We start from the raw sequence: 26,247 nt of genomic DNA on the forward strand, positions 1-26,247 counted from the left end.
TCAGCCGGTGAAGGTCAGATTCTTGGTTTCAGCTCAGGTCATGATCTCACAGTGCATTTTGTGGGATGATGCTGAGCCCCAAGTTGGCACAGAGCCTGCTTGGGATTCCCTCTCTTCCTCTCTATCTGCTTCTCCCCTGTGTGCTCGCTCTCTCTCTCCCTCCAAATAAATAATAAACTTTAAAAAATTAAAAAAAAAAAGAAAGAAAGGGCGAAATAAAGGAAGGAAGGAAGGCTCGACTCTAAGGGGGGTTGGGTATTCACAGTAAAGTGCCTCACTTTGTTTTTGTTTACTTATTTTTACTTCCCACTATTTTGTCCAACTGTAACTTACGGTAAAAGACACAAATCATAAGCATGCGTATGTTTGTACAAGAATGAATATTTACATATGTTTATAGCTGTGTAACCACCACCCGGATCAAGCTATAGAATGCCTCTAGCACCCCAGACACTATGGGCTGCCTCACGGCACACTGTACCAGGGTCACGGCTACTGTGGCTAGAGGAGCTGCCCCAGTAGGGTGATAGATCTGGGGAGTACCATCTATAGAAATTATGAAAGAATTTTAGGTGTTTGGGCTGGAGAAGCCAAGTGCTGGGACGAGGTGGTGTGTGTGTGAAGGGCTAACATGCGCAGAGCAATTAGACTTGTCCTGTGGGTGGCGGTGGGGAGTCACCGGGAGGGGCATTTCAGTTCGGCATGAAACCCTTCCTAACTGGAGCTGACCCACGTTGGAAGCAGACCCACAGGAGATGATAGGTAAGGTCCTCAACAGTAAGAGGTATCAGCCAAGAACAGGACTGACGAGCATTTAGCAGCAACTATGGGGAGAGGATGGGGGACTCAATTTGGAGATTGTTCTTTCCAACTGGGAGCTTCTGTGGTTCTGGAATTCTGTAAAAATGGCAGAGAGGACCCAACCAAATGCTTGTGGTTATGATTCATTTTTTTTTTTTTCCTAGAGGAGAACTTTTTACTGAACCACAAATACTGTGTAGACCCTCCATTATCACTACTGAATAAATAACTCTTACTACCTACCAACCCACTGAGCCAGAGAGGCCCTGGGGCTCTGCTCCCATGTGTTCAGAGGAGAGGAGGGATGGTGCCTCTGTGAGATGAAGCCAGCCCTGCAAGAAAAGTGGATTGCCCCCTCTTCATGCCAGGTTGTCAGGAGAGCACTCCCTCCCCGCCCCCCTCCCAACCTCCTCAGACCTTACAGCTCTGGTCCCCCTGGAGGGCCAAGTGGGCATGATGTCCTGGTTCCTGCCACTACCAGCAGAGGTGACACTCTGGACCTTACTGCTCCTCCTCCGGGGGCCAGTGCAGGAACCCTGGCTCCCTCAGAAGCAGGACCACACAGGACTCGCCAGTTCTATAGCCACCTGGGGGGAGGGACAGCCTGTGTCAGCCCAGCCGCAGGCGCCTCCAAGGACTACTGGTCTGGAGGGTGACACCTCTCACCCCACTCCCCCATCCGTTTTTTTCCAGCAAAAAAAGGAATTCTCCCCCAGGACCCTTTTTACCCCTGGAGGATTACTTCCCAACTCCTCTTGGGACTCCTCCAGATCGCTGCCCACCCCCGCCCCCCACTAGGAAGAAGGCGAGAAGTGGAGTTTGGAGAGAACACCTTCATCTTCCTCCTTCCTGCACCTGTCCAGCGCGCAGAGATGCGGCCGGGGAAGACCAGCTCTCAGGCGGAGCTTAGGGTGCAGATCGGATAGTTCCAAGGTTTTCTGTCTAAAATGCTTATCCTCTCGAGGGTCCAATGAAAGCCATGAATACTCTCCCAAAGGAAAAAAAAAATGTATGTAGGAGATTTTATCTTCTGGGGGCCGATGGGGGCGCTGTCAGACCCTTGAAGTGCATCTGTGAAGCACCTAGGTGTAGGGGGGCGCTGTGCTCGGGGGGTGGGGGTGGGGGTGTCCTCCACCGCAAAGCCCAGGCCAGGTTGGGGGTGCGGGGTGGGGGTGGGGATTGTAGCTCCCCAAGCCTAGGCGAAGCGCTGGAAGGTCCCGCTCTCCAGCCTCTCCGAGCGTCCGGGACGTCTCTCGGGCTCAGTTTGCCCAGCTCTGCAATGGGCGCGCGGGCCCCTCCGCCCCCGCGGGGCTGTGCACGGACGCGGGTGGGACGGACAGCTGGAGAGGGGGTGGGGGCGAAGCGCTGCAGGCGGTCGGTCTCCTGCAGCCGGGGAGGGTGAGCGTGCGTTCGGGAAGCAGGGGGAGGCCGGCGCCCGGCCGCGCGCGAGGAGGGCGCGGGCCCCGACGCGGTGCCAGGCGGCCGCAGAGGCGCCCCCGCTGCTCCCCGGGCCCGAGGGCGGGGCCCCTCGCCGGGCCGCCCCTCCCCGCCCCTCCCTCCCGGCCGCCGGCCTCTCCTGCCCGGCCGGCCCTCCCGCGGGCGGCGCGGCACTCGGGCACCGGCGCGCGGAGCCAGCAGCTGCCGAGCCCGCCAGCCGGGGCCATGGGCTGCGACGGCCGCGTGTCGGGGCTGCTCCGCCGCAACCTGCAGCCCACGCTCACCTACTGGAGCGTCTTCTTCAGCTTCGGCCTGTGCATCGCCTTCCTGGGGCCCACGCTGCTGGACCTGCGCTGCCAGACGCACAGCTCGCTGCCCCAGATCTCCTGGGTCTTCTTCTCGCAGCAGCTCTGCCTCCTGCTGGGCAGCGCCCTCGGGGGCGTCTTCAAGAGGACGTGAGTGCCGGGCCCGCGCGGGAGCCCCGCAGCCCCCAGCCCCCAGCCCCCGCCGCTCCTCCGCACGGCCGCGCCGACCCTTCCCTTCCCTTCCTTTCCCTTCCTTCCTCTCCTTCCCTTGCATCCCTTCCCTTCCCGCCGCCCGCGTCCCTGCCCCCGCGGGGCTGGGGCCGCGGGGCGCCCTCGCCTTCTGGCAGCGCGGCGACCACCTCTCCCAGCGCCGCCAGCCGCGCCCCGCCTTAGCTGGACTGCCTCCCTCCCCCACCCTGGCTCTCCCCGGAAAAGTCTCTCCAGAGACTGAAGGTGACTTCTGGATTATTTATTTGCCTTCGCTCACCCCCGCCAGGGGGTTAAACCCGGCCCTCACCCGCTCCCCCACCCACGCGCCACGGGCCGAGGGGTGATGGAACCGGGGGCGGTGGGACGGCGTCTCCCTCCCGCACCGCGGGTCTCAGGTTTGTCAGTAGCCCCTGCTGCCGGGGGCGGAATTGGAAGTGAGGTGGAAGGAGAGTGGGAGTGTCACCTCAGGGGCCGTGCCAGGTGCCAGGGCTGGCTGCGGCTTGACAGAGCGTCCTGGGGCGGGCTCCACTCAGACCATCAGCTCCGGTTCAGCTGACACACGCTGTCCCTTCCCCCCCCGGGGCTGCGGGGCTGCTGGGTCCTGTGTGTCCCTGCTTCAGAGGGAGTCAGGGTTCCTGCATCGGCCCCCGGAGGCCAAGCCCTTCTGCCTGGGAGACGCTCAGCACCAAATTACTAGGGCCACGTAGGGGAGGGGTGGGCTGTCCCACGCACAGCTTGGGTAAGTTGACCCTCCAACTCTGGGGCCAGGGTCCCCCTCCACTTCTCCCACGCCATGTTACTCTTCCTTGGCCTCTGCTCGGGACTCGGCCTGCCATGGCCGCGAAAGATGCCCCCTTTGGATACCATCGCAAAGCCTCCTTCTCCCCCTGGCTTACGTTGGACAGGGCCGCCCCCGCGGAGCCCTCCGGAAAGGCAGCAGGATTGCTCGCCTAGAGCAGCTGGGAAAACAGACCCAAAAGCAGGGGATAGATGGCTTGCAAACCGGAGGCTGCTGGAGATTTCCCTGGTTCTGGTTCCTGGCTGGGTGGTTTTCTGGGCTGCATGGACTCAAGCAAGCGGAAGGCCCAGGAACAAAACCCCGGGTTGGGCTATCCCAGAGAAACGGGGGTAGGGGGCATGCCCAGCCAGGTGCTCTCACCCTGGGCTCGCTCCTAGAGGTATCCCTGAGCTGATGGAGAGAACACAGGCGTCATACAGACAGATCCCACTTTAGGACGCCCAACTGACAAAACATTCCCAATTAGGGAGTGATTATCCCCGTTATCAAATTCTTTTGTAAACGGAAGAATTCTCTTGAGAGGCAAGTCTCGTGGACACTGGTTTTTCTTTGGGCTTTGTGCAAGGTTGGATGCATGGGGGCATGGGGGATTCCGCAAATCTTAAGAGAAAGCTCAGGACGCTTCTTGATTCTGCCTAGAGGTTTAATTAGAAATCTATCAGGGTGTTTTTCTGTTTTCTCTCCTTCCTTTAAAAGCGTCTTTTGCCTTACAAAAGCTCCCTTACCTGGCACTTTTTAGGAACATGTGTAGCGCAAAGAACAGGAAGGGGAATGGGAGTAATTTGAAAGGGCAGGTTGGCGGGCCAGGTTCGGTGAAAACAACAGAAACAGACACACACACACCCAAAGGGGCCATCTCTTCCTTGCTTGCTGTGCACCTCCCTCGGGGCTCCTTACTCAACAAGGAGCTCTGAGCGGGCAGTGGAAAGGGTCGTGGGGCAGGAAACCGGCTCACAGAGAAGAAAAATAATGCTAATAATAAAACTAACTTCGGAGAGCTCTTTCTCAATGCCAGGCACTGTTCTTAGCTCCTCACCGTTCGTAGCAACTCATTTAAACTTCACGACAACCCTACAGAGTAGTACTGTTGTTTCTATTTTGTGCCTAAGGAAGCTGAGGCACAGAGAGGTTAAGAAACTTGCCCCGAGGGCCCCTGGGTGGCTCAGTCGGTTGAGCGTCCCACTCCGGATTTCGGCTCAGGTCATGATCGCTCCGGTTCATGGACTTGAGCCCCGCATCGGGCTCCATGCTGACTGTGCAGAGCCTGCTTAGGATTCTGTCTCCCTCTCTCTCTGCCCCTCCTCTCCTCCTCTCTCTCTCAAAATAAATAAATAAACATTTTAAAAAATTAAAAAAAAAAGAAACTTGCCCCAGGTCGCATCATACAGCTATTGAGTCAGGTTTTGAACCCAGGCATTTGTCTCTGGAACCAGATACCCGGGAAATGGCTCTTGCTTTCTGAGTAGTCCTCTCGAACTGCGTAGGGTACAAGTTATACCCTGTCCTCACCAGGCAAAGGCATGGGGCTGAGTATTCCTGAGCTGACACCTCTGGGAAGGAGGGATCTGAAGGGTCAGGTGGAGGGCCTGAGTCCTATCAGTTCAGGCTCACATTTAAGTCCTGGACCTCAGTCCTCCCAGCCCCCAAACAAAATGTCATAAAGAACCCTTTCCTTTGGCTAGGAGCGAAGTGGACTTCGGGAGGAATGCAGGATTTGTCACAGGGGTGGCCTGTGTATAAAGGAAAGTGACAACCTAGCTAGGTCTGGACGACTCATCACAGTCCCCCATTTCTCAAAACAGAACCGCCAGTAGCCCTAAAAGCGGCCACTAAAGCTTGATTGCTTGGGGCCTGACCACAAATTCAAATGCTAATACCCCCCCACCCCCCACCCCCACGCCAAGTGCTTTTCAGCTTAAGTGATTACCCGTGAGTGCAGTGTGGCCAGGCTGGTACTTGTGAGGGGGATGGGGGTTGGTTTAACAAATGGCAAGAGCCAGCCGGTACAGACAGACACACGGAAGAGGTGAGGGGCTCGGGACAGCCCAAGTCCTGCCTGCTGCTGGGCCCAGACTGAGGACCAGGGCTGAAGAGGGTTTCTGGATGCCTCCGTGGGGGCATGCATTGGAGGGTCTGCGTGTGGACAGCCTCGGGCGTTAGAGCGGGACCGGACAGGACAGCACAGGAGCTCCCTGCTCAGGATCAGTTACCGCCCCCCCACCCCCACCCCCGGCCCCACCCCCAGCTTCTAGCACAGACAGATCTTGAGGGAAGCTACCATGTGCAGGCCAAGAGGGAGACGGGTACAATTAGAGTCAGAAGAATCTGGACTAGACCTTCCTTAGAAATATCTTGCATATCGAGAGCAGGGAACCATTCAGAGAAGAGAAAACTCCAAAGCCACCTGGTTGGCAGGGTGTATAGGTATGTGCTTTGTCAGACAGGAAGGAGAAAGGGGTGTTTAGATAAAAGGTTAGGGTTTTTGTTTTCTTGGTTTCTTGGGGACCTGTCTAACCACCCTGGGCAGTTTGGGAGACCCCTTTATCTCAAAGGCATCAGGGTAGATAAATGGCTTTCAGACCTTCCCCAGCCTTCTCCCAGCCTCACCTTGGCCTCTGCCCTGCATGCACCCTCTTAATTGAAGGCTTGGGCTCTTCCCCTCTACCCTATTCACTGCCTCCTTCTCTACCTATCATTTTCCCCAAATACCTGCAAGTCCTGCCCTGCCCAAGACCCAGCTCTGACTCCCTCCTGCCCATTGCATGAAACCTGGTCTTTCCTGCAAGGTTTCCCAGGCCACCATCAGCCCTGCTTCCCCAAGATACTGGCCCCCTGAAGTTTCTGGAACACAGTACAAAAGCCAGTGTCTTCCCCTGAGCTGGGCCCCTGGTCGGTCTCCCGTCTAAAAAGCCTCTGCCTCTCCCTCCAGCAGTTTGTCTCCCTTTCAGCACGCAGAAAACCTGGGCTGAAAGCCTACTTGGGGTCTGGCCCCAGACACCGTTCTTGCTTTAAAAACTCATCTCAGTGTGGGAATTACCATAAGACCCAGCAATGCCACTCTTAGGTATATTAAGACCTGTCAACACAAAACCTTGTACGGGAATGTTTATAGCAGCATTATCCAGTTTTTAAAAAGATTTTATTTATTTTTGAGAGAAATAGAGTGCCAGCTGGGAAGGGGCAGAGAGAGAAGGAGACTCAGAATCTGAAGCAGGCTCCAGGCTCTGAGCTGTCAGCACAGAGCCCGTCGCGGGGCTTGAACCCACGAATTGCGAGATCATGATTTGAGCTGAAGGTAGAGGCTTACTTGACTGAGCCACGCGGGCGCCCCAAGCAGCATTATTCATAATAGCCAAAAAGTGGAAGCAAACCAAATGTTCATCGATGGAGGGATGGACAAATGAAATGTGGTTCACCCGTACGGTGGAGTAGTATTCAGCCAGAAAAAGGAATGAGGTCCTGATAGATGCTACAACATAGGGGAACTTCGAAAACGTCATGCTAAGTGCAAGGAGCCAGGTACAAAAGACCACAGGCTGTATGGTTCCATTTGCATGAGAGTCCGGAATGGGAAAACCTATAGATACAGAAGGTAGGGCAGTAGGTTTCTAGGATGCGGAGAGGAATGGGGAGTGGCTGCCGATGGGTATAGGGTTTCTCTCTGGGTATAGGGGTGAGGGGGGGATGCTCTAAATTTAGGTTCTGGTGACGGGTTCCCAGCTCTGAACATACTAAAAACCACTGAATTATACACTTTGAACAGATGAGTTTTATGGTATGTAAATTATACCTCATTTTTTTTAAGATTTTTATTTTTTTAAGTAATCTCTATACCCAACGTGGGGCCCGAACCCACAACCCCGAGATCGAGAGTCGCACGCTCCACTGCCCCTATCTCAATTTTTTAAATGAAAACAAAATCTCAAAACTCATCCCACCCCTTCATTCACTTGTCCAACAAGCATCTTTCGAGCCAAACCCCGGTTTAGGGGAGAATACGATAGACAAGGTCCCTGCTCTCAAGGAGCTTGTGCTCTGGAGGACCGTTGTAGTGAAATGAAGGAAACAAAGCAGGACGAGGATGGAGAGTAAATAGTGTTGGGGGGGGGGGTTACTTTCACCAGGTGGTCAGGGAAAGCTCCTCTGAGGAAGGGACAGTGGAGCTGACATGTCAATGACAGGAGAGAGCCATGCGTGCAAAGAGCTGCAGGGGAGGGGTTCCAGGCGGACAGAGCCGCTAGACCATCCTTGCAAGGCCAGCACCCCAGCGCACCAGGCAGGTCGTCACACACACGGTGTACCCCCCCACCTGAGTCTAATAGGGCCTGAGCCCTGCCTTGGGCTGGGATCTCCCCAAAGGCAGTCTTTCTTGTTCCTCCCTCTGGGTGTCCCCAGCCTTAACACAGGGCCCTGACCAAGCTGGGGTGTCAGTATGGGAGCGGCCAGTTAGAGGGGAGCCACGAGAAGGCAAAAGTTGCCCCTTCCCTCTTGGCCGGCTCAAACTGTTCTCCAGCCTGCCCTAGCTCCCAGGGTGTGGCCTTGACTCCTGGTTTCTTGTCCCAGACCCCGACTCCTCTCTTGGAGGCTCCTTTTGGGCTGGAGAGAGACCCAGGCTGCCGTTGCCGCTTCCTGGGTTCTGGGCACTTCTCCTCTTCCCTGGTCCCTCCAGGAAGATTATCAGGGTGGACAGGGGGACGCCCTGAGGCAAGAGTGTGAGAATGTCAGTGCCCATGCTGGAGTCACTCCCATGGAGGTGGCATGGAGCGGTCGTCAGCAGCATTTTTACCCACCCCTGGGACGTGGAGGGCAGGACGGGCTGGCTGGCATCTTACTGTTTACGCCCTTCCTCTGGTTTGGAGCCAGGCAGCACCCCCTCCTCTTATCACAGAACCAGGAGGGCCAGAGCCGCCACTCCTGGCAACGCCAGGTCAAGGTGATCACGTGTGCCCTCTGGGTAAAGCAGAGCACCTGGGCTGACAGGGTCAGCAGCGTGTTCAAGGTCACACAGCAAACTGGTGGGGTGGGCACCTCCCGCAGAGCCACCGCCAGGCTGGGGGAGGACCTGCTCTCTCTCCCCCGTTTCACCTGCCACTTGGAGCCGTCAATGAGTAACTTGGACATTTCTCAGGCTTCCTGGGGAAGGGTTCCCTTGACGGTCTAAGCTGTTCCTACATCTCCCCAGGCCTTGGGGGATTGCCCCCCCCCCCGCTTTAACTGGCCTGAATTAACCTCTGAGTTCGAGATCAGGGGAGGGAAGATCAATAACACGATGCTGGCTTTAGCCTGGAATGGGAGTCCAAAAACTGGATCCTGACTCTCTTCCCCTGTCTGGGCCTGGCTCCCGATCTATACAGTGAGGGGTAGGATTCTTAGGTCCTTGCTGCCGCTCCAGCAGTTCCCGCACCAGCCTCCCAGGGTCACCCCAGAGGGCACTGCAGTGGGAACAGAGAATCCAGGAGCTGGCACCCATCTCTGCCGAGCGGACTTCCCTGGGCCTGGCTGCTGGCAGGGAGGGGGGTGAGCACCGAGGAGGGGGACTGCCAGTGGCCAGGGCCAAATCCCAGCGAGTGAGCCAAGGACTGTAGCATCACACTGACTCCGCACGGCAGCCTCAGGAGACAGAGCTTACTGGCCCCATTTTATCATGGAGAAAACCGAGGCTCTAAGGAGCGATGTGTCAGTGCCTCGTCCGGAGCCGCCTGCTGGGAAGTGACAGAGGGAGGTCTAGGACCCGTCTTCTTTTCAATTTTCTTTTCCTTTTTTAAAAATCTTTTAAAAATGTTTAGTTTTGAAGGGGAGAGAGACAGAGTACAAGCAGGGGAGGGGCAGAGAGAGAGAGGGGGACACAGAATCCGAGGCAGGCTCCAGGCTCTGAGCTGTCAGCACGGAGCCCCATGCGGGGCTCGAACTCAAGAGCCGTGAGATCACGACCTGATCCGGAGTCGGACGTTCGACCGACTGAGCCACCCAGGTGCCCCCTTTCCTAAAAATTTTCTATTGAAGTATAGTTAACATACATATTATATGGTTCTAAGTGTACAACACAGCGATTTGACATTTGTCTACACGAGGACCAGTCTGACTACAAATCCCACTACATCCGTGCTGCCAAAGCTGTTTTGACATTATTATTCCATAATTTTGAAATTACCCACATTCCTAGAAGGGGCCTTTGACTAAACCATTAAGTGACCAAGCCAATTAGTACATTTCAGTCTGGCTCTGGGGTGTATCTGGGACTTCTTTTCTCTTGGCAGCAATATTCCGATCTAAAGAAATTTGTTCAGGCTGGGTTTTGGAATGTCCAGGCACAGCCCTGCTGGAGACACTGGGGAGGGCAGGCAGCCCGGGATTGAAACACAGGCTTTCTTGTGCTACGGCTGCTTCCGCTTACTGGGGACACGTCTCCATTTCCCAGTGCCCGGGAACCGCAGGCCCGGTATGGGCTTAGCCCTCTGCAGCCCCGGCTGGTAGGCGGCAGGTTCAGATCATGGCTCAGGGGCTGGTAGCAGATGCAGGAAGGGGCCTCACCCGGCCAGTGTTCCTCCAGCCTCTCCTTTCTGTTTTCTCCTTATCCTTTCCTGTCCGTCGCTGGGCCTGGGAACAAAAATCCCTCCCCCCACCCCTGCCATGGGCATCAAGTGTCCTTCTCAGAAATGACGAGGTGAGAGGGTACAATAGGGGAGGGGAGAGGCCTAGACGGGCAGCCCGCCATGACCCCAGCCCTCCACATCCCCCTCCCATCTCCCCAGCCTCCTGCTGCTCCACTGGCATCCGGGCCCTACTTGAGTCTTCGTCTCTTGCCTCTGTCCCTCGGTCTCTGTCTCTGACTCTGTCTGAGTGTCACCCCGTACAACTCCCACGTCAGCCTCCCAAGTCTCCAGGCCGTCCTGTGTGGGGTCACAAGACGAGCTTCCTCAAGCACGTTTCTCATTGGACCAGCAACATCCAGCAGCCCCGGAGGGCGCACCTTCTCAGGGCCAAGCAAGGTGCCAGGCATGGGGGCCTCTGCACTAACGGCTGCAGCGGATGCCTTGGGAGGCCGGCAGTGGGGCCAGCGGTTATAACACGAAGGGTTTGGAGCTGCCATGACACCAGCAGAGGGACCCCTGGGGGCTCATGTTCCGGTGAACAGCCGTTCCCCCATTGCCTCTAAGCCTGCCAAACGAGGCTCTGCTGACTCTGGCCCCTGCTCTCTTCTGGCCGCCCCTCTCCCCAGCCCTGCTGAGTCTGTGGCCCAGCACCAGCCCTTTTACACACACGCGCAAGCTCTGTCTCTGTCTCTGCCGCTGTCTCTCTCTTTCTCTCTCCTCCATGGAAAAGCAGCATGGCATAGGGGTTATCAAGATGATCTGGGTTTGAGTCCAGACTGTCAGCGGCTTTTGCAGTCTTTCTCTGCCTCAGTTTACTGGGGGGTCAAAGAGGCACAACTGCAAAGCCTACCCGCGGGCACTGTCGTGTGCACCAAATGTCTCGGGCACCGTAAGCACGTTAGTTGTCATTTTCTTGTCTCGCAGCCTTCCTTCCCTCTCAGTTTCCCGATCCTGGGACTTTGCTACAGGGCTGATCATTAACCACGTTCGTCTAGGTTTCTCAGGGCAATAATGATAATGTGTTCATTCTTTAAGAGAGTGTGTGCCCTTGACGTGGGACCTCCATGCGTTACCGTAAAGTGGTGAGTGAGGTGGTGGAAAGGGCAAGCCATCCCGTGTGCCAGCTCAATGGGGAGAATATCTGAAGGGGAGACAGGGGACCCTCTTGCCATCCCTGAAGTGAGGCCAGCCAGGATGAGGCTGGCTCCATGCCCAACATGGGGCTTGAACTCCCAACCCTGAGATCCTTGTGCAGGCAGAGGAAAGGGAAAGAGAGAGAGAGAGCGCGCGCTATAATGAGAAGCTTGCTGTGTTCATCACCTGTGGAGAAGTGGGCATCGCCTCTGTGCTGGGCACCGGGGAGGAAAGGGAGATTCGGAGGCCACATTGCAGGAGGCGGAAATGCATGAACCTCAGTGAGCAGTCCAGGCTGTCAGCACCAGGGACCTGCAGAGCAGGGTGGGGAGGATGCCAGAGGGAACAGGATGGTGGAGGGAACCCGGGAGAGACCTCAACAGGCCTCCCCACAGCACAGCCCTCCCTGTCCTCCTCCTAGTGGCCGAGGTGAAGGGAGTCCCCTCTCCCTGCTCACGCAGGGTTGGGATCAGGCAGGGATCGTGATCAGTTATCTGCCCAGCAGATCAGCCCGGAAACAAGAAAAGAGAAAATAACTGATGCTATCAGCAGAGCCCTTCTGATAAAGGATTTAATCAAAGATGGGCCAGAAGGAGAAGCTGAGGGCCCCGGGGGTCAGAGGCAAGCACTTCTGGTGAAGGACGCAGCCCGAGGGCTCTCCTGGGGGCCCCCTTCTTTTCCTTAATGTGCTGGAAACTCACATATGTCTTCTGGCCACACACCCCTCCTCCCGCCCACCTCTCCAGGTCCAGCTGCCAGAACAGCTGTTCATAATCTGAGAAATTTCCTTTATAGCCTCTGTCTTCCAGAACCTTTTTTTTTTTTTTTTAAGTAGGTTCCATGCCCAACATGGGGCTTGAACTCCCAACCCTGAGATCAAGAGTAGTATCTTCTGCCAACTGAGCTGGCCAGGCGTCCCCAGAACCTTCTTGCTGCCCAACCTCCTTCACTCACATTAGCCTTTCAGCATGGTTCCAGAAAATACAAGGCATCCTTCCTTGCTCAGAGTCTGCTCATGGGGGGACAGGCCCTCAGCCTGCCTGCTGTGGGCTCCTCTGGGGCAAGGTCACCTCCCAGACACCTCTCAGTGAGGACAGCCACTGGGCCTCCCTTCCAGACACTTGGAGAGTCAAGATCTCTGTCCAAGGTGGGGAGGCACCAAATTACCCAAAGACCTTGGCTGTGGGCTTTGGTTCAGGTGGCTTAGCTTGGCGTCTACAAAGGGCCTGGCCGTCTTGCCATTCCTGTGTGGGAAGAGCGCATTGCAGCCCCGCCGGGGGGTGGGAGGGGATGTTTTGGAAATCGGGTCCCACCCCGGGTCCCGCCTCCAGTTTCATGCGTTGGGCACAGTACCCCTGAGACGCTCGAAGCAGGCTCCTCCTGTACATCCATGAGAGGAGCAGAAATATCTTTGTATGTAATCTTTTCTAAGTAAGCCATTGATTTATTTATAAGCTTTTTAAAATATTTATCTTTAGACGTTTATTTCTGAGAGGCAGAGAGCGCACAAGCGGGGCAGGGGCGGGGCGGGGTGGGGGCGGACAGAGGATCCGAAGCAGGCCCCGCGCTGATAGCAGCGAGCCAGATGTGGGGCTCAAACTCAGATCCTGAGCCGAGCTGAAGTCGGTTGCTCAACCGGCTGAGCCACTCAAGCGCCCTAAAGGTTTTATTTTTAAGTAATCTCAACGTGGGGCTCAAATCCACAACCCCGAGATCAAGAGTCGTACGCTCCACTGGCTGAGCCCGGCAGGCGCCCCTATCCGCAAACAATTTGAAGTTGAAACTCGCTTCTAAGTAAAATCATAGCAGGTGCACTTTGCTAAGTGCCATCACGTGCCGCTTCACACCGTTTCTTGAGTTCTGACGGCCGCCCTATGAGGTAGGGGTTGTTACCCGAGAAGACTGGGGCACAAGAAACATCTCGCCTGTGAACCCCTAGCTAATAAGTGACAGAGCTTCTTCAGCAGCCCCCTCCCCCCTCTACCAGAAGCTTCCCCTGAGGCTGCCCAGCGAGCGGGGGACAAGGAGGGGGCTCTTTATTTGGAGGCCCCAGGCCCCTCCCCTGACCTCACCCCTCTGCTCCCGTAGCCTGGCCCAGTCGTTATGGGCCCTCTTCACCTCATCCCTGGCCATCTCCCTGGTGTTTGCCATCATCCCCTTCTGTCGAGATGTGAAGGTGCTGGCCTCTGTCATGGCGCTGGCGGGCCTAGCCATGGGCTGCATCGACACCGTGGCCAACATGCAGCTGGTGAGGGTCTACCAGAAGGACTCGGCCATCTTCCTCCAGGTGAGCCCGCACGCAGCCGCGGGGCTGGGTGGTCACGGGGAGCTCCCGGGAACCTGTGCACCTCTCCCAGCCCCCTCCCTGGGGTGAGGTGTCTTCTACCGGAGGCCAGGTGGTAATGCAAAAAGAGAAAAGAGCACCGGGGTCTTGGTTTTATGTGGCCACCTCCCGCTGGGCCACACTGGGCCACTATCTCTGGACTCGGGCCTCCTCAGCTCTAAAGTAGGGTCATGCTCCCTGCGTGCAGGGTGGTCCCAGGGACCCAGGTGCCCCAGAGAAGAGGTTCTTTGTGAATCGGAGTGTGCCGTGATGGGAGGGCTTGCTGTTCTCTCAGCTCCTTGCCCGTCTCTGTATTTCTCTTCCTATCCAGCCCTTCCCTTTATCAAGCTCCCTTCCCTTTGGGGTGTTAGCTGGTAGGTGTTATCATGGGAACAGCCCCCAGCTGGAGTTAAGATCTGGGAAAGAAGGAAGCGGGAGGGAGGGAATTGGCCACTGTCACCCAGTTATCCCCGGCCAAGAAGGTGACTGAGAGGAACTTCTGTCCTCATCTCTCCTGTGTCCCCATCGCTCCCCACTCTGGGGCCAGGCAGACACTCCCCAGATGGAACACAAAGTGGGGGGGGAGGGTATGAAGCCTGAGCCATTCCCCCACCCACACCACTTCTCCTCCCCGCTCCAGGTTCTCCATTTCTTTGTGGGCTTTGGCGCCCTGCTGAGCCCCCTCATTGCCGACCCCTTCCTGTCTGAGGCCAACTGCTTGCCTGCCAACGGCACGGCCAATGCCACCTCTGGCAGCCACCTGTTCCACGCCTCCAGGGTCCTAGGCCAGCACCACACCGAAGCGTGGCGTTGGTCCAACCACTCGCTCTCCGGGCTGCCTCCGCAGGACCGGGCAGGGACCCGCGTGTCGTATGCCTTCTGGATCATGGCCCTGATCAATGTGAGTGCCACCGGGGCAGGGCCGGGTGGGGACAAGTGGACCGTCACACGTGTCAGTCCATAGCAGCTCCCAGTGTAGATTCTTATGATTCCGGGCAGTGTGCTGGGCTCAAGCGTGCCCTCAGGAAGGCAAGGGGGCGGGAAGACTAACCCCCCCCCCACCAGGGATGCATCTGAATACAAACGGGGTCGCAGGAGATCATCTTGAAGGTCCTCAGTTGTCACAATCCATGATTGCGATTCTCCAGGGAGGTAAAGCCATGAGCAGGTTGAGCACAACGGAATCAGGGTCAACTTTCAAGCCATCTGAGGCTCCATGGGAAACCAGCTCTCTCCCTCCAAGGCCAGATGAAGGGGCTCTGGGACAGAGCACCCCAGGCTGTATGGGGCTCTTCCCCGGGCTCCCTCATCGCTGGTGGGATTCCCCTGTGTCCTGCTGTGAGGTGGGCTCCCGTGGGGGTCAGGGGATGAACAAAATGACCACACCATGGCTGCCATGGTGGGAGCAGAGTAGAGAGACCACCTGCCTGTACTGGGTCAGGTACTGAGGCCCCTCTGCACCCCGGCTCTCATCCTCCCTGTCAGCACCGACTCTGTCCCTGGCCGGAAGCCTCTGGTGGTCTTTAACCCAAGACAGATCCCCTGCCAGTAGCCCAGGCTGGGGCCAGAGGGACAGGTGGGGAGACGCCCCTACCCTCTCTCCAGCTTGGGAAGTACCGCGAGGAACAGCGGGAGCATCCCTGGCCCCCTGGCTCGGCCCGGCCTGGGCTGCGGGTGTGGAATATTCCTGGCCTGGCTGCAGGATGGAGGCAATGTATGGCCCATCGTGACAAAGGGCCTCGGTTTGCTCTGGGCCCACTTGTCACCGCTCTGCAGTGGCTGCCCAGCTGCGATGCCGTGCACGTAGCACTGAAAGGGGTCTTCGAGATCATCCAGTCCCCCTGAGCAGCACAGTAGGGGGCGTCATGCCCTCCCTGGCACAAGGGCCCGATGAGTGGCTAGCAAGACGCTGGCCAGGCTGTCACCCCGACTGCCAGCACCAGCCTCCTTCCTGCTGCCCCATAGCAAGTGCTCGTTTTTCCTTTCTTCGTAACTTTCCTTTCCTTGTACCAGAATCTTCACCGGGGGCTCTGAAAAACACACGCCCCTCTCTCGCCCTTTCCGTTTTCTGCCCATGCCTGTCACTGCTTTGGAAACAACCCAGCTTCGGGCCTGTGCCCTCCAGGGGGGGCACCTGTAAGGGGAAGCATCACCATCAGTACCATGTCAAAGCTGAGACGCCAGGACCAGGAAGCCGGAAGGTCCAGTGTCAGCCCGAGCCCTGTTTTCTCTCGCCGCACGAGGTGCAGCCTGGAGGCACTTTGTTTGTGGCAGGATGTCCGGACTTTTTTGTTGGTTTGTTTCTGAAGATAAACAGTCCACCACAGAAGAGAATGGGGCTGTGCATGCTTGTGGGTGCACGCACACACACACACACACACACACGCAGCCTCCCCAGAACTCTTGGACTCTCCAGGTGGAGCCTTTGCCTTCTCTGAATGGGCTTCTTATCAAGACAGGCTGTGTTCTTACCAGGCAACCCCAGCCAATCCTCTGTGAAGCCCTTCCCACCGCCCACCTCCCTGGAAAGCCCCGCTGGAGTGACCGGACTCTTTCACAGCTGTTTCCCCTCGGCCTTCACCCAGGCATTCTGCCACCGCAGGCCTCTGTGTGTGGGTTTCCTGTTTCCCCCATCAGACTGGAGGGAGGGTTTGACTCTCCCCCGTCAGACCTGGGACTCCCGAGGGCAGGGGTTGTCTCCTCCCACTGAGGCCTGATTTGTGGGGCGTGTGACTTGTTATCTTTGAGTGTGGAGGGAGGCTCCCAAGGTGCCCTCGGGGGGCGGGAGCCCTGGGAAAATGCCACCCCCCACCCCGGGGCACCAGCCTGCCTCCAGGGAGGGAGAGACCGCCTCAGAGCAGCACCAGCCCAGCTGCCTCCCATCTCTGTCAGCGCAGAGATGCCCGGCAGGCTCTGGGCAACTTGCACAGCTCCCTGGGCTTCCTCTCTGTCCTAAGCAAAAGGAACTCGATTTATGTTGCAGCAGGGAGGGCAGAGGGCAGACTTGATGGGGAGCTTCCTGGCAGTGAGGGCGGTGAGACGCAGGCAGGGCACCTGAGGGAGGCGGTGGAGGCTTCTCCAGGCAACCGCAGGGGCAGGAGCTATTTCTCATCGCCCTGAGGAGTTCGCTAAACCCAAGTGGCTTGATATAAAATAGCAACGCACACAACACCGGGCTCGTGGGTGCGGGTGTTGCCCGGACCGTGCATCTTTCCAGCAAAGGAGTCCGTGTCCCGGTTTTCCTGTTTAGACAGCAAGCCTCTGGGGACAGGCCCTCTACCTCCTCGGGTATAACATCACCCACACAAGCCCTGAGGTGGGGTCTGACCAGACAGAATCAGGGTGCCCCGGGCTCCAGTCCAGCTCCGCCCTTCCCTTCCCCCGTCAGCCAGTGACCAGGCACTAACACTCTCTGGTCTCTCGCTTACCGATCTGGTCTCTTCCAGTTGTAACGGGTGATGACTAAGTGACAGTTTTGAGCCTCAGGTCGCCCCATCTGGAAAATGGGGATAACGAACCAAAGCAGACCTTCTTTGTGAGGTGGCATGTGATCTCCCAGCATGAAGGAGTGTGGCGGGGGGAGGGGTCCCGCTTCGGCACCGTTCAGAATAAGGACCTTAGAAACAACTTTATCTCTGACATCTCTCCTGTACCAGCGGGGAGGCCTGGTGTGAGTCCAAGATTTGCATGTGACAAGGAGCTGTCTTCAGAAAAACGGATGTGGTTAAGGTTGGACAGTCAATACACCTGGCAGCATTCGCTGGGGATGGCCTTTAGGTGGACACCCTTAGAAAAGCACCGTCTTCTCTCAGGACTGTGCGGACCCGTGCCAGTCGACCCCGTGGTGGTGTGTGCAGGTGAGGCACGGGAAGGGGAGAGCCTGATGGGAACAGGGCTCTCCTGACCCTCTGCCCCACCCCCCCCCCCCCCAGCTCCCGGTGCCCATGGCTGTGCTGTTTCTGCTATCCAAAGAGCGGCTGCTGGCCTGCTGCCCTCAGAGGAGGCCCCTGCTCCTGTCCGCAGATGAGCTCGCCCTGGAGACGCAGCCTCCCGAGAAGGAAGACGCCTCCTCACTGCCCCCAAAGTTTCAGCCACACCCAGGTGGGGGCTCTAATGAACTTTCACGCTCATGGCCCCACACCGAGGCGTCCCTAGTGACCCCATCCCCCGGAGGGTGAACGTAGATCACAGGCGATGATGGTTGGAAGCAAACCCCGGGCACCCATGGTCCCGTCTGGCAAGACACGGACCAGCCTGGCCACAGGAGTGGGGCAGGCAGGCTTCTGGCTCCAGCCTGCACTCTGCCTCAGCCTGCCTGTGTGACCTTGGGCAAGTGACGTGATCTCCCTGAGCCTCGCTTCCACCAGGACTGAGGTGGACAGGCGCTGTCCCTGACAGCTGGCTGGAAGTTAGGGAAGGTGGGCGGCAGTGACCGGTCCCCAACCTGCCAGGCTCGCCCATCTGGCAGCCGCTTACCCCGGGCCTGCAGAGGGGAAGGAGCAGAAGCTGAGACTCAGCCCTGTTCTCATGTCTTGTCCAGGGCACGAGGACCTGTTCGGCTGCTGGCAGAGGAAGAACTTCAAAGGAGCCCCTTACTCCTTCTTTGCCATCCACATCACAGCCGCCCTGGTCCTGTTCATGACCGACGGGATGACGGTGAGCCTGCCCGCCTCCCCGACGCTCAAGCTAGGGGCGGCAGGAGAAAGAGGGGAGCTTCAAAGTGTCCTAGAGGGCTCACCTGTTGTGCAGTCAACTCATACATTTAAACTAAATAAAAGTCCTAGGGGGCGGGGACTGTCTGAAGAATCGTTCTCAGCCCCTGGGTACTATGGTCTTCTGTCCCAGCCAGCTGTTTTTATTCTCCTTAACTCTGTGGGTAGGGGCCCCTCTGGTTTGTTACCAAGTGCAAGCTACCCACGTTTCTTGAGAGGTAGAGGTCTGTTCCTCCAGATAGAGGTCATGCCGTGTAAACGCGAGGGCACGCTGCTTCCCGGAACGCGTTCCAAACCTCAGCTTCTCAAGCCATGTTGTAAACAAGCTACAGTCAAGATTTGGGCCCAGCTATTTATTCTACTAGTGACCTCTGTTAATACTGTTTAGTGCCTTTTTCCAGAAATCTCTTAGGATTAGATCGGGATACTTTTGAATGGCCGATTGATTAACCGATTGCCATGCTGGGGCCTCTCCGAAGAGAAGGCCCTAAAAGAGGTGACCCAGTGGGAAATACTCGTGACAGTACTGGTTGACTCCCAACTCTCAGTGTGACCTTGGGCGAGTCACTTCGCTCCGCCCCCTCCTCCGTAGAAGGAGACGAGACACGTGTGCCCACCTTGTTTTCAGCTGTGGTGCCCTTCCTTCAACCAGAAACCGTCTGTGGAATCCTCATAAATGAGACGTGTGGTTGTGCTCTGCTCTGGTGGGGAGGGGGGAGCGGCCCAGACCTCTCGAGACCCCCTGTGGAGACCCGGAGACACCCCTCTCCCTGTGTCCCCAGGGTCTGTCCTCTGCTCGGGCCGCGAGTGTTGTGTGATGTTGGCCCTAGGCCCACCTTTGAGCTTCTAGAAGCAGGACCAGTCCTGCCTCAGCCCTCAGCACACCTGCCCCGACCTGGTCTTCCTTCTCTGAGGGCTCAGCTGTGCCACAGGTGTGCTCAGCAGGGCCCGTCTCTCCACAGGGGGAGTACTCAGCCTTTGTGTACAGCTATGCAGTGGAGAAGCCGCTGTCTGTGGGGCACAAGGTGGCTGGTTACCTCCCCAGCCTCTTCTGGGGCTTCATCACCCTGGGTCGGCTCATCTCCATTCCCATCTCCTCCAAAGTGAAGCCAGCCACCATGGTGTTCGTCAATGTGGTAAGTGGCCTCCTTTCACTTCTTGGAGAGGCAGGAGGACCATCCACTCCTGGCCCTACCACGGCCCCAGGACATTTGCTCGGGACTGGACAGGGAGGGAATGCAGGAGTAGAGGGAGGAGAGCAGGGGGGGAGAGAGATGCCGGTGAGGAAGGGGGGAATCCAGAAGGTGGAGCCTATCTGTGTGACCTTGGAAAAATCCCTTTCCCTCTCTGGGCCTCTGATTTTGTACCCATCAAAGAAAGGGGCTGTAGGAGGTGGTTACTGCCATGAGTGGAGCAGATCTCAGCTGACAGTCTGCCAAGAGTACAAGTGAAGTGGGTGCTGGCCTTGGTCCTCCTGTGTGACCTTGACGCCCAGCTGGTCAGAGCCCCATGGCCAGCAGAGGCCAGGCATCCCCTGGCCTTCAGAAATCACCGTGTCTGGGCTGGAGCCTAGGAATCTGCGTTTTGAAACTCTGCCAGATGATTCTTAAGTACCAGGCTGGTCAGGGAACTGGTCTGCCCGGAAGGCAGGGGTTCCAGGCCCAAGCGATGGGGTCAGACTTTCGACCTGACGTGTGTCCATGTCACAATCTATGACAAAGCATCCAGATTACAGATTAGGGTCGTCTGGCCCAGCCTCCCTCCAGGGCTCAAATCACCTCTGTAACATCCCCTCCAGGGAGTCCACAGTCTGTTTAATAACCTCCAGTGACTGGGAACTCACTACCTTTCCAGGCAGCCCGATCCACTGCCAGAAAGTACTTCCCTGAGTCAAGTTTCTAGCGGCAAGGGGGTTCGGAAATAATGTTGGGGCTACAGACACCAAAGATCATGAGCCCCAAGAAAAGCCTTTATATCTGACCTTGTGCTGGTTGATGACTTTTAAGAAAGAAATTACTTTTTTTTTTTTTTCAGTTTTTCTTTATTTATTTTGAGAGAGAGAGAGAGAGAGAGAGTGAGCTCGTGACCTGAGCCAAAGTCGGATGCTCAACCAACAGAGCCACCCATGCCCCTGAAAGAAATTTCTGTTGGACATAGAGGGGAGGCAGTGTGAGCGGAAGCCAAACTCAAGAGGTTGAGGGCCGGACAGGAAGCGGAGGTGTGACCGTTGCAAATGGTCCTGAGCTGGAGGGAGTTTTGTCTGACAGGAGCCTGTTTGGAGGCCGAGGAGAAAAGGAGGGAGCCTGGAGGGAGGGGTCCCATTGTCAGAGAGAAGGGCCCCCCCCCACCTGAAGGGAAGAGGGGATGAAGAGCAGTGGAGAAGGGAGTGTCATCTCAGTGAAGAAGAGGGCCAACATGATACTGCCGGGAAGGAGCAAGTCTGCAGGAGTCCTGGGGTGCAGAAGGCTCCGGGTACGTGCACTACTGGGGCCCCTGCAGGACCCGACGGCAGCTGCTTAGACAGAGGAGGGTGGGGTGGGACTCTGAGTTTGTAGGAAGAAAAGCATCTGAAGCACCCACATGACAGGTGCGGATGAGAAAAACTCACCCGGACCGTTGGGTTTTGTTTTTTACTTTTTGAATTTTTTTAACGTTTCTTTATTTTTGAGAGGGCACGAGAGAGACACAGAGTGCGGGCAGGGGAGGGACAGAGAGAGAGAGAGAGAGAGAGAGAGAGAGAGACACAGAATCCAAGCAGGCTCCAGGCTCCCAGCTGTCAGCACAGAGCCGGACGCAGGGCTCAAACCCCCCAACCGTGAGATCATGACCTGAGCAGAAGTCGGCCGCTTACCCGCCTGAGCCACCCAGGCGCCCCTGGACTGCTGGGTTCTAAAAGGAAACCCAGATTCCTGGGCCCAAACCAGACCTCACGAACTGGAAGGTCCAGGGGAGGTACCTAGCGATCTGTATATTTAACCAACACCCCAGGGGGTTCATGTCACCAAGCAGATTTGGGAAACCAGTGTCCTAGAACAAGTGACTCCCAAATACATTAGTGGTGGTTTGGGAAGATACAGATTCCCGGGCCCCTCCCCCGGAGACTGTGACTCGGGGTGTGGAGAGGGGCCTTGGCGCCTGGATTGTTTTCAGACCTTTTCAGGTGCTTTTAGCGGGCACCCTGGCAGGATTACAGGTAAACAGCCGTGAGCAAGTTCCCCTCATGCTGCCGATTCACTCCTCTCGGTTTTAAACTAACAGTCACCCTGCTCTCTGTTCTCCTGGGTCTCGACAACCACTTCCTGGTGAAGGAACAGGCACTTTGTGCAGGGCCTGTGGGCAAGTGCAGGGGTACCAAGTTGTACAAGGCGGGGCTCTGCCTCGGGGAGCTTATGGTTGGCTAGGGGGCTAGGGAAGAAGAGGGGCAGGGGAGGGGAGGGGTGGGGAGGGGAGGAGAGGGGGAGTGGGGCGTGCCCTGCAGGGCCGGTCAGCAGGCGCAGGCGTGTGGTTGGCAGGTGAGAAGCAGGTGGGGGGGGGGGGGGGGAGCCGCACGGAGTGGGAGGAGTGGGAGGAGGGGCTAGTTCGCCTTGGGCACGCACGCTCCGTCTTAGGTCACCCCGCTAAAATAAGAGGTGTTTTTAAAGCTCGCCCAAGTCTAGAGATTTTCAGGGTGGCTCTTCAAGGCCCGCCTGCAAACATGTGGTGCATGTGGTGTGTAAAGGGGGCGCCAAGGCAGCAGGAGGGGAGCAAGAGCAGAATCTTCGCCGGCTCTGCCCCCGACGTCTAAGTTGAGAGCTGACTACTGAGAAGGTGCCAGCGGTGTGAACGGCAGAGGAGTCGGGGTTCCTGGCTGATGGCACTGCCGGTTGCAAGGCCCAAGGGGGGAGCTAACTGGGTGAGAGCGTGGTGGGGCAGGGTCTGTGGTGGGGAGCAGAGAGTGAACAGGTTGGGGAAGCAGACATGGGCTAGATCCTGGAAGGTCTTATAAGCCAGGTTTGGGGTTTTATTCCAAGTGGGAGAAAAGCAGGCCTTTAGAAGGTGTTAGGCGGGGAATGGACATGATCTGCTCTGTATTTTATTTTAAATTTTTTTTATGTTTATATTTGAGAGAGAGAGAGAGTGTGTGAGCAGGGGAGGGGCAGAGAGAAACAAAGAATCTGAAGCAGGCTCCAGGCTCCCAGCTGTCAGCACAGAGCCCGACGTGGGTCTCGAACTCACAAGCAGTGAGATCATGACCTGAGCTGAAGTCGGTTGCTTAACCGACTGAGCCACCCAGGCGCCCCTGATCTGCTTTGTATTTTAGTATATGTGCTGCCAAAGCGAGCACAGATCTGCTTTGAAGCACGCTGTCCTGTGCTGTATGAGCGTGGATAGATCTAGAAGGGAGACAATGAAGAGCCACTCCTGCAGTCCAGGCACAAGAGGGTGGTCCGGGATGGGTGTGGAGAGGTACAAGGATGCACAGCGTTTTGGGGGCGGAGTTGACAGGACTTGCCCTTGGCCTGAAGGTGGAAAGAAGGAAGAAACAAGATCAAGGACATACATACCTTCGTGACAGGGCCTGACCACGGGGCGGATGGGGATGCCCTTCACCAATGCGGGGAAGTGGGTTTGCTGGAGGCAAGGCCGGGCTCTGTCTGGACCAGGTTGTCAGTCATCCAGTGGAGTTCTGGACACAGGTCATGGCCAGAGGGATGGATTTAAGCGGCTGGGCGTAGAGATATTTGAAACCATGGCGCCGGCCCAACAGGGAACACAGACAAAGAGCCAGAAGGGTCTGGGGCCGTGCCAACATTTAAAGATTGAGCAGAGGAGGAAGAAAGAGCAGTGAAGCTGTGGGGCCATTTTCTGTGCCAAAGAAATACATTATACTTGGAACCTTGGATATGTCCGCCTCTTTCGCGTTAAGAAGTCTTTCACGCTGCTTCTCCATTGTGAAGAGGGTGTCTTCCCCTCAGCCGCCATTTGTGGTACACCCCCCTCCAGGGCAGCAAGTCTTTCGCTAGGTCTCAGGTCTCGGACCAAGAGATCTTGCAGCAGAGACGGAGGGGCTGGTAGAGAAGCGTAAAGGGAGGGGGCTCGCGGGTTGCGATCACTGGCTTGGTTCTTCCAGCTGGAGCAGATCCCCGGGATCTGCCTGTGAGTGTGACCGTCCCTTCCCTCGGCACGCTCAGGTCATCTGTAAAGCGGCCGGGGTGGGGGTGGGGGTGGATGTGGTTTCTTACACACCTTCTAGCCCTCTGCTATGTAATTTCATCTTCCTTTTTTCTGGAAACAGAGGTACTCACCCAGGAGACGCTCACCTGAAAACCATGGTTTTCCATGCAAGATCCTTGTGTCTGGAGACATCAGGGAGGGCGCACACACAAACACTAAGACTGATATTTGTCGCAAGAGTCACACTTGAGGAGACCCTGCGTTGCCATCATTTTCCTACCACTCTTCCGTGTAGCTTTTGTAACCCATTTCGTGGACTAGGAGGCTAGAGAGATCAAGGACTTCAAAGCCCCAGACTTGGTCTTTTGCCTCCAGACCCGGGCTGCCTAAGTTTCCTCCCAGAGGCATTTTGCCTAGAAATTTTTCAATATTGACATAAAAACCTTTTTAAGGGATTTAGAAAAAGCGACACTTAACAAAAATATGCCCGTGTGACAGAGACCCTTACTGAACCAGGAAGATCTCTGGTCCCCGAATCCATCACAAGAGTCTCTAACCACAGGCTGGAATTTGCTCATGGGAGTCTGAGGTGAAACCGGGGAACCGGGCCACAGTCACGGACCCTCCGTCTGGGAGGTTTGCCTGGATTCCCAGAGCGTGGGGACCCAGCCACCCACACCCTCCCCAGCCAGCCCCTCCTGCTGCCTGCAAACGCATGGCTTTTAGGGCCAGAAAAGCAGCTCCTCTTCATGAGGAGTGGAGGGCAGAGATCTGGTGGCGTGGCTGGAATTCCCCGTGCTCCAAGATAAGACCTGAGGGACAGGCAGTACAGCCTCACCAAGCGCTTTTCAAGTGTGTATGGCCCGCCCTCTGCCTAGCGGTCTTGGAGGCTCATCCCCCAGGGCATCCTTGGCCGAGACCCGGCTGGGGAAGGTGCAGTTCCCACACAGTCCACAGGGAGGCGCCCTGGTCACACAGCGCTGCTCTGGGGTCCGAGAGGAGCTTTCCAAGTCAGGAGTCGGACGCCCAGCTTTTCCCAGTTCCTAATAGCCTCCTTCTCTGCTGTTAAAAGGTGGGCGTGGTGGTGACGTTCCTCGTGCTTCTCGTTTTCTCCTACAACGTCGTCTTCCTGTTCGTGGGGACAGCCAGCCTGGGCCTGTTCCTCAGTAGCACCTTCCCCAGCATGCTGGCCTACACTGAGGACATTCTGCAGTACAAAGGTGGGTGTGCTGGGGCGCAGAGCAAAGAGCGCCCCCCCTTGGCTGGGTGCGGCTTCCTCCCCCGACGCCCCATCTTTTCTGTGGTATTCCAGCCAGATCCCCGCCCTCCTGACTCGGGGGTGGGAACTTGTTGGCAAAGTTCTGACCCACGTGGAGTTCCCCGTTCGACAGTATGCCCGTGTCGTGTGATTTCAGGCCACTGAGAAGCCGTAAGCTTCTCTTTCCCGTTTTCTTTTCTCCCACGGCAGTGCCTCCTGAGGCACAGCTGGCATTTTGTGGAACACGGGTGTGCTGGAAATCCCAAGTTCAGAGACCAGCAAAGTTGCGCAGGAAAAGTTAGGGCATAGGAAGGGGGTTTATAACTTATCAGTAATAGTACCTCCTTGCTCTGCCGTTCTTGCGGCTGTTTTTGGAAGCACGGAGAGTTAGAACAGCGGCTCCACACTTGATTGGGGGTTGTCCTGATGGGGTTCTTGGATGCCGGAAACCTCAAATTCCCTGCAGTAATCTCCCTCCCCTGCTGTAGCCTCCCCACCGCGTGTAGCAATGAGCAATGATCCTTTTTTTTTTTTCTTTAAATGGGTTAATTAAAAATAATTATGTTTTGAACATTTAACATTACCCTTAGAAGTAGCTAGAGTGCCCTGGGGTGTCGGAAAACCAACATTGAGGAGGAGTGATTTCTTTAGGGAGGAGTGAGGAAATGGTGTATGGGGTGGGGGGGGGGGGACGGTCTGGAGCAGTTAGAGCCCAAACCAGCGCAGTTATCCCCAGTAACAAGAGATGGCAGGCCTGGATCCGCGAGATCTAAGGATGATCTCCAAACCCCAGTGAGTAGACGAAAGCAGTGAATTAACGTTGGTATCACACATCACGCCGTGGATCCCAGAGTTTTAAGTGGTCAACAAATGTTAGACGACACGGGCGCCTGGCCGGCTCAGTCCGCGGAGCATGTGACTCTTGACATCGGGGTCGTGAGTTCGAGCCCCACATTGGGTGTGGAGCCTACTTAAAAATAAGTTCATTAAGTAAGCCAAATGTTGGAGAATAGTAATAATAATAAGTGGTCACTCAGATCTGCCCTCTTCTCATTTCCCACCATCCCTACCGCAGTTCAGGCCTTTCCCATGACGTGCCTGCTTGGAATATTTCACGGTGCCCCGTTTTTTCCAGTCTCTGATCACCTCCATCGCTGCCTCCGCAGGTCTTGGCCTGTGCCCTTCAGATTTGCCTCCCTCGGTGGCGGTTCTCAGTGCTGATCCCACATTAAAATCACCCAGAGCCTGTATAACACAACCAGAGGCCTGGGCTTTGTTTCCATGACACCTGGCGTAATTGGCCCGGAGCCACTGGGAGGCTCTGAAGTGCAGCCAAGGTGGGACCACTGAGCGGCAGGTCTCCAACCTGCTGCAGAGGGGTCCCCGTGAAACACACAGTCACAGCCTTTGTATATTCCGGTGGTGCTCTTCTCCTTTCACCAGCCTCCCCTGCCCACCTCTTGTACTCAGGGCCTGCGTCCCGGCCATGCTGAATTACTTGCTAGTCCCTGATGGCACAAA

At 56.6% G+C, this 26,247-nt stretch overlaps 1 protein-coding gene across 2 annotated transcripts in view; it reads left to right on the forward strand.

Annotated features, from left to right (window-relative positions):
* The first annotated feature begins 2,398 nt into the window (after positions 1–2,398).
* Positions 2,399–26,247, forward strand: part of MFSD4A (major facilitator superfamily domain containing 4A) — a 28,519-nt gene continuing 4,670 nt past the window's right edge. For both annotated transcript variants that reach the window (XM_049634496.1, XM_049634495.1), the window contains exons 1-7: positions 2,399–2,693; positions 13,368–13,566; positions 14,243–14,503; positions 17,535–17,703; positions 18,143–18,258; positions 19,277–19,450; positions 24,541–24,688. In XM_049634496.1, coding sequence (XP_049490453.1) covers positions 2,464–2,693; positions 13,368–13,566; positions 14,243–14,503; positions 17,535–17,703; positions 18,143–18,258; positions 19,277–19,450; positions 24,541–24,688 — 1,297 coding nt within the window. In that variant the 5' untranslated portion in view covers positions 2,399–2,463. The remainder of the gene's footprint in view (positions 2,694–13,367; positions 13,567–14,242; positions 14,504–17,534; positions 17,704–18,142; positions 18,259–19,276; positions 19,451–24,540; positions 24,689–26,247) is intronic.

Source organism: Panthera uncia, chromosome F1 (assembly GCF_023721935.1).
Source record: "Panthera uncia isolate 11264 chromosome F1, Puncia_PCG_1.0, whole genome shotgun sequence".
Lineage (NCBI taxonomy): Eukaryota > Metazoa > Chordata > Mammalia > Carnivora > Felidae > Panthera > Panthera uncia.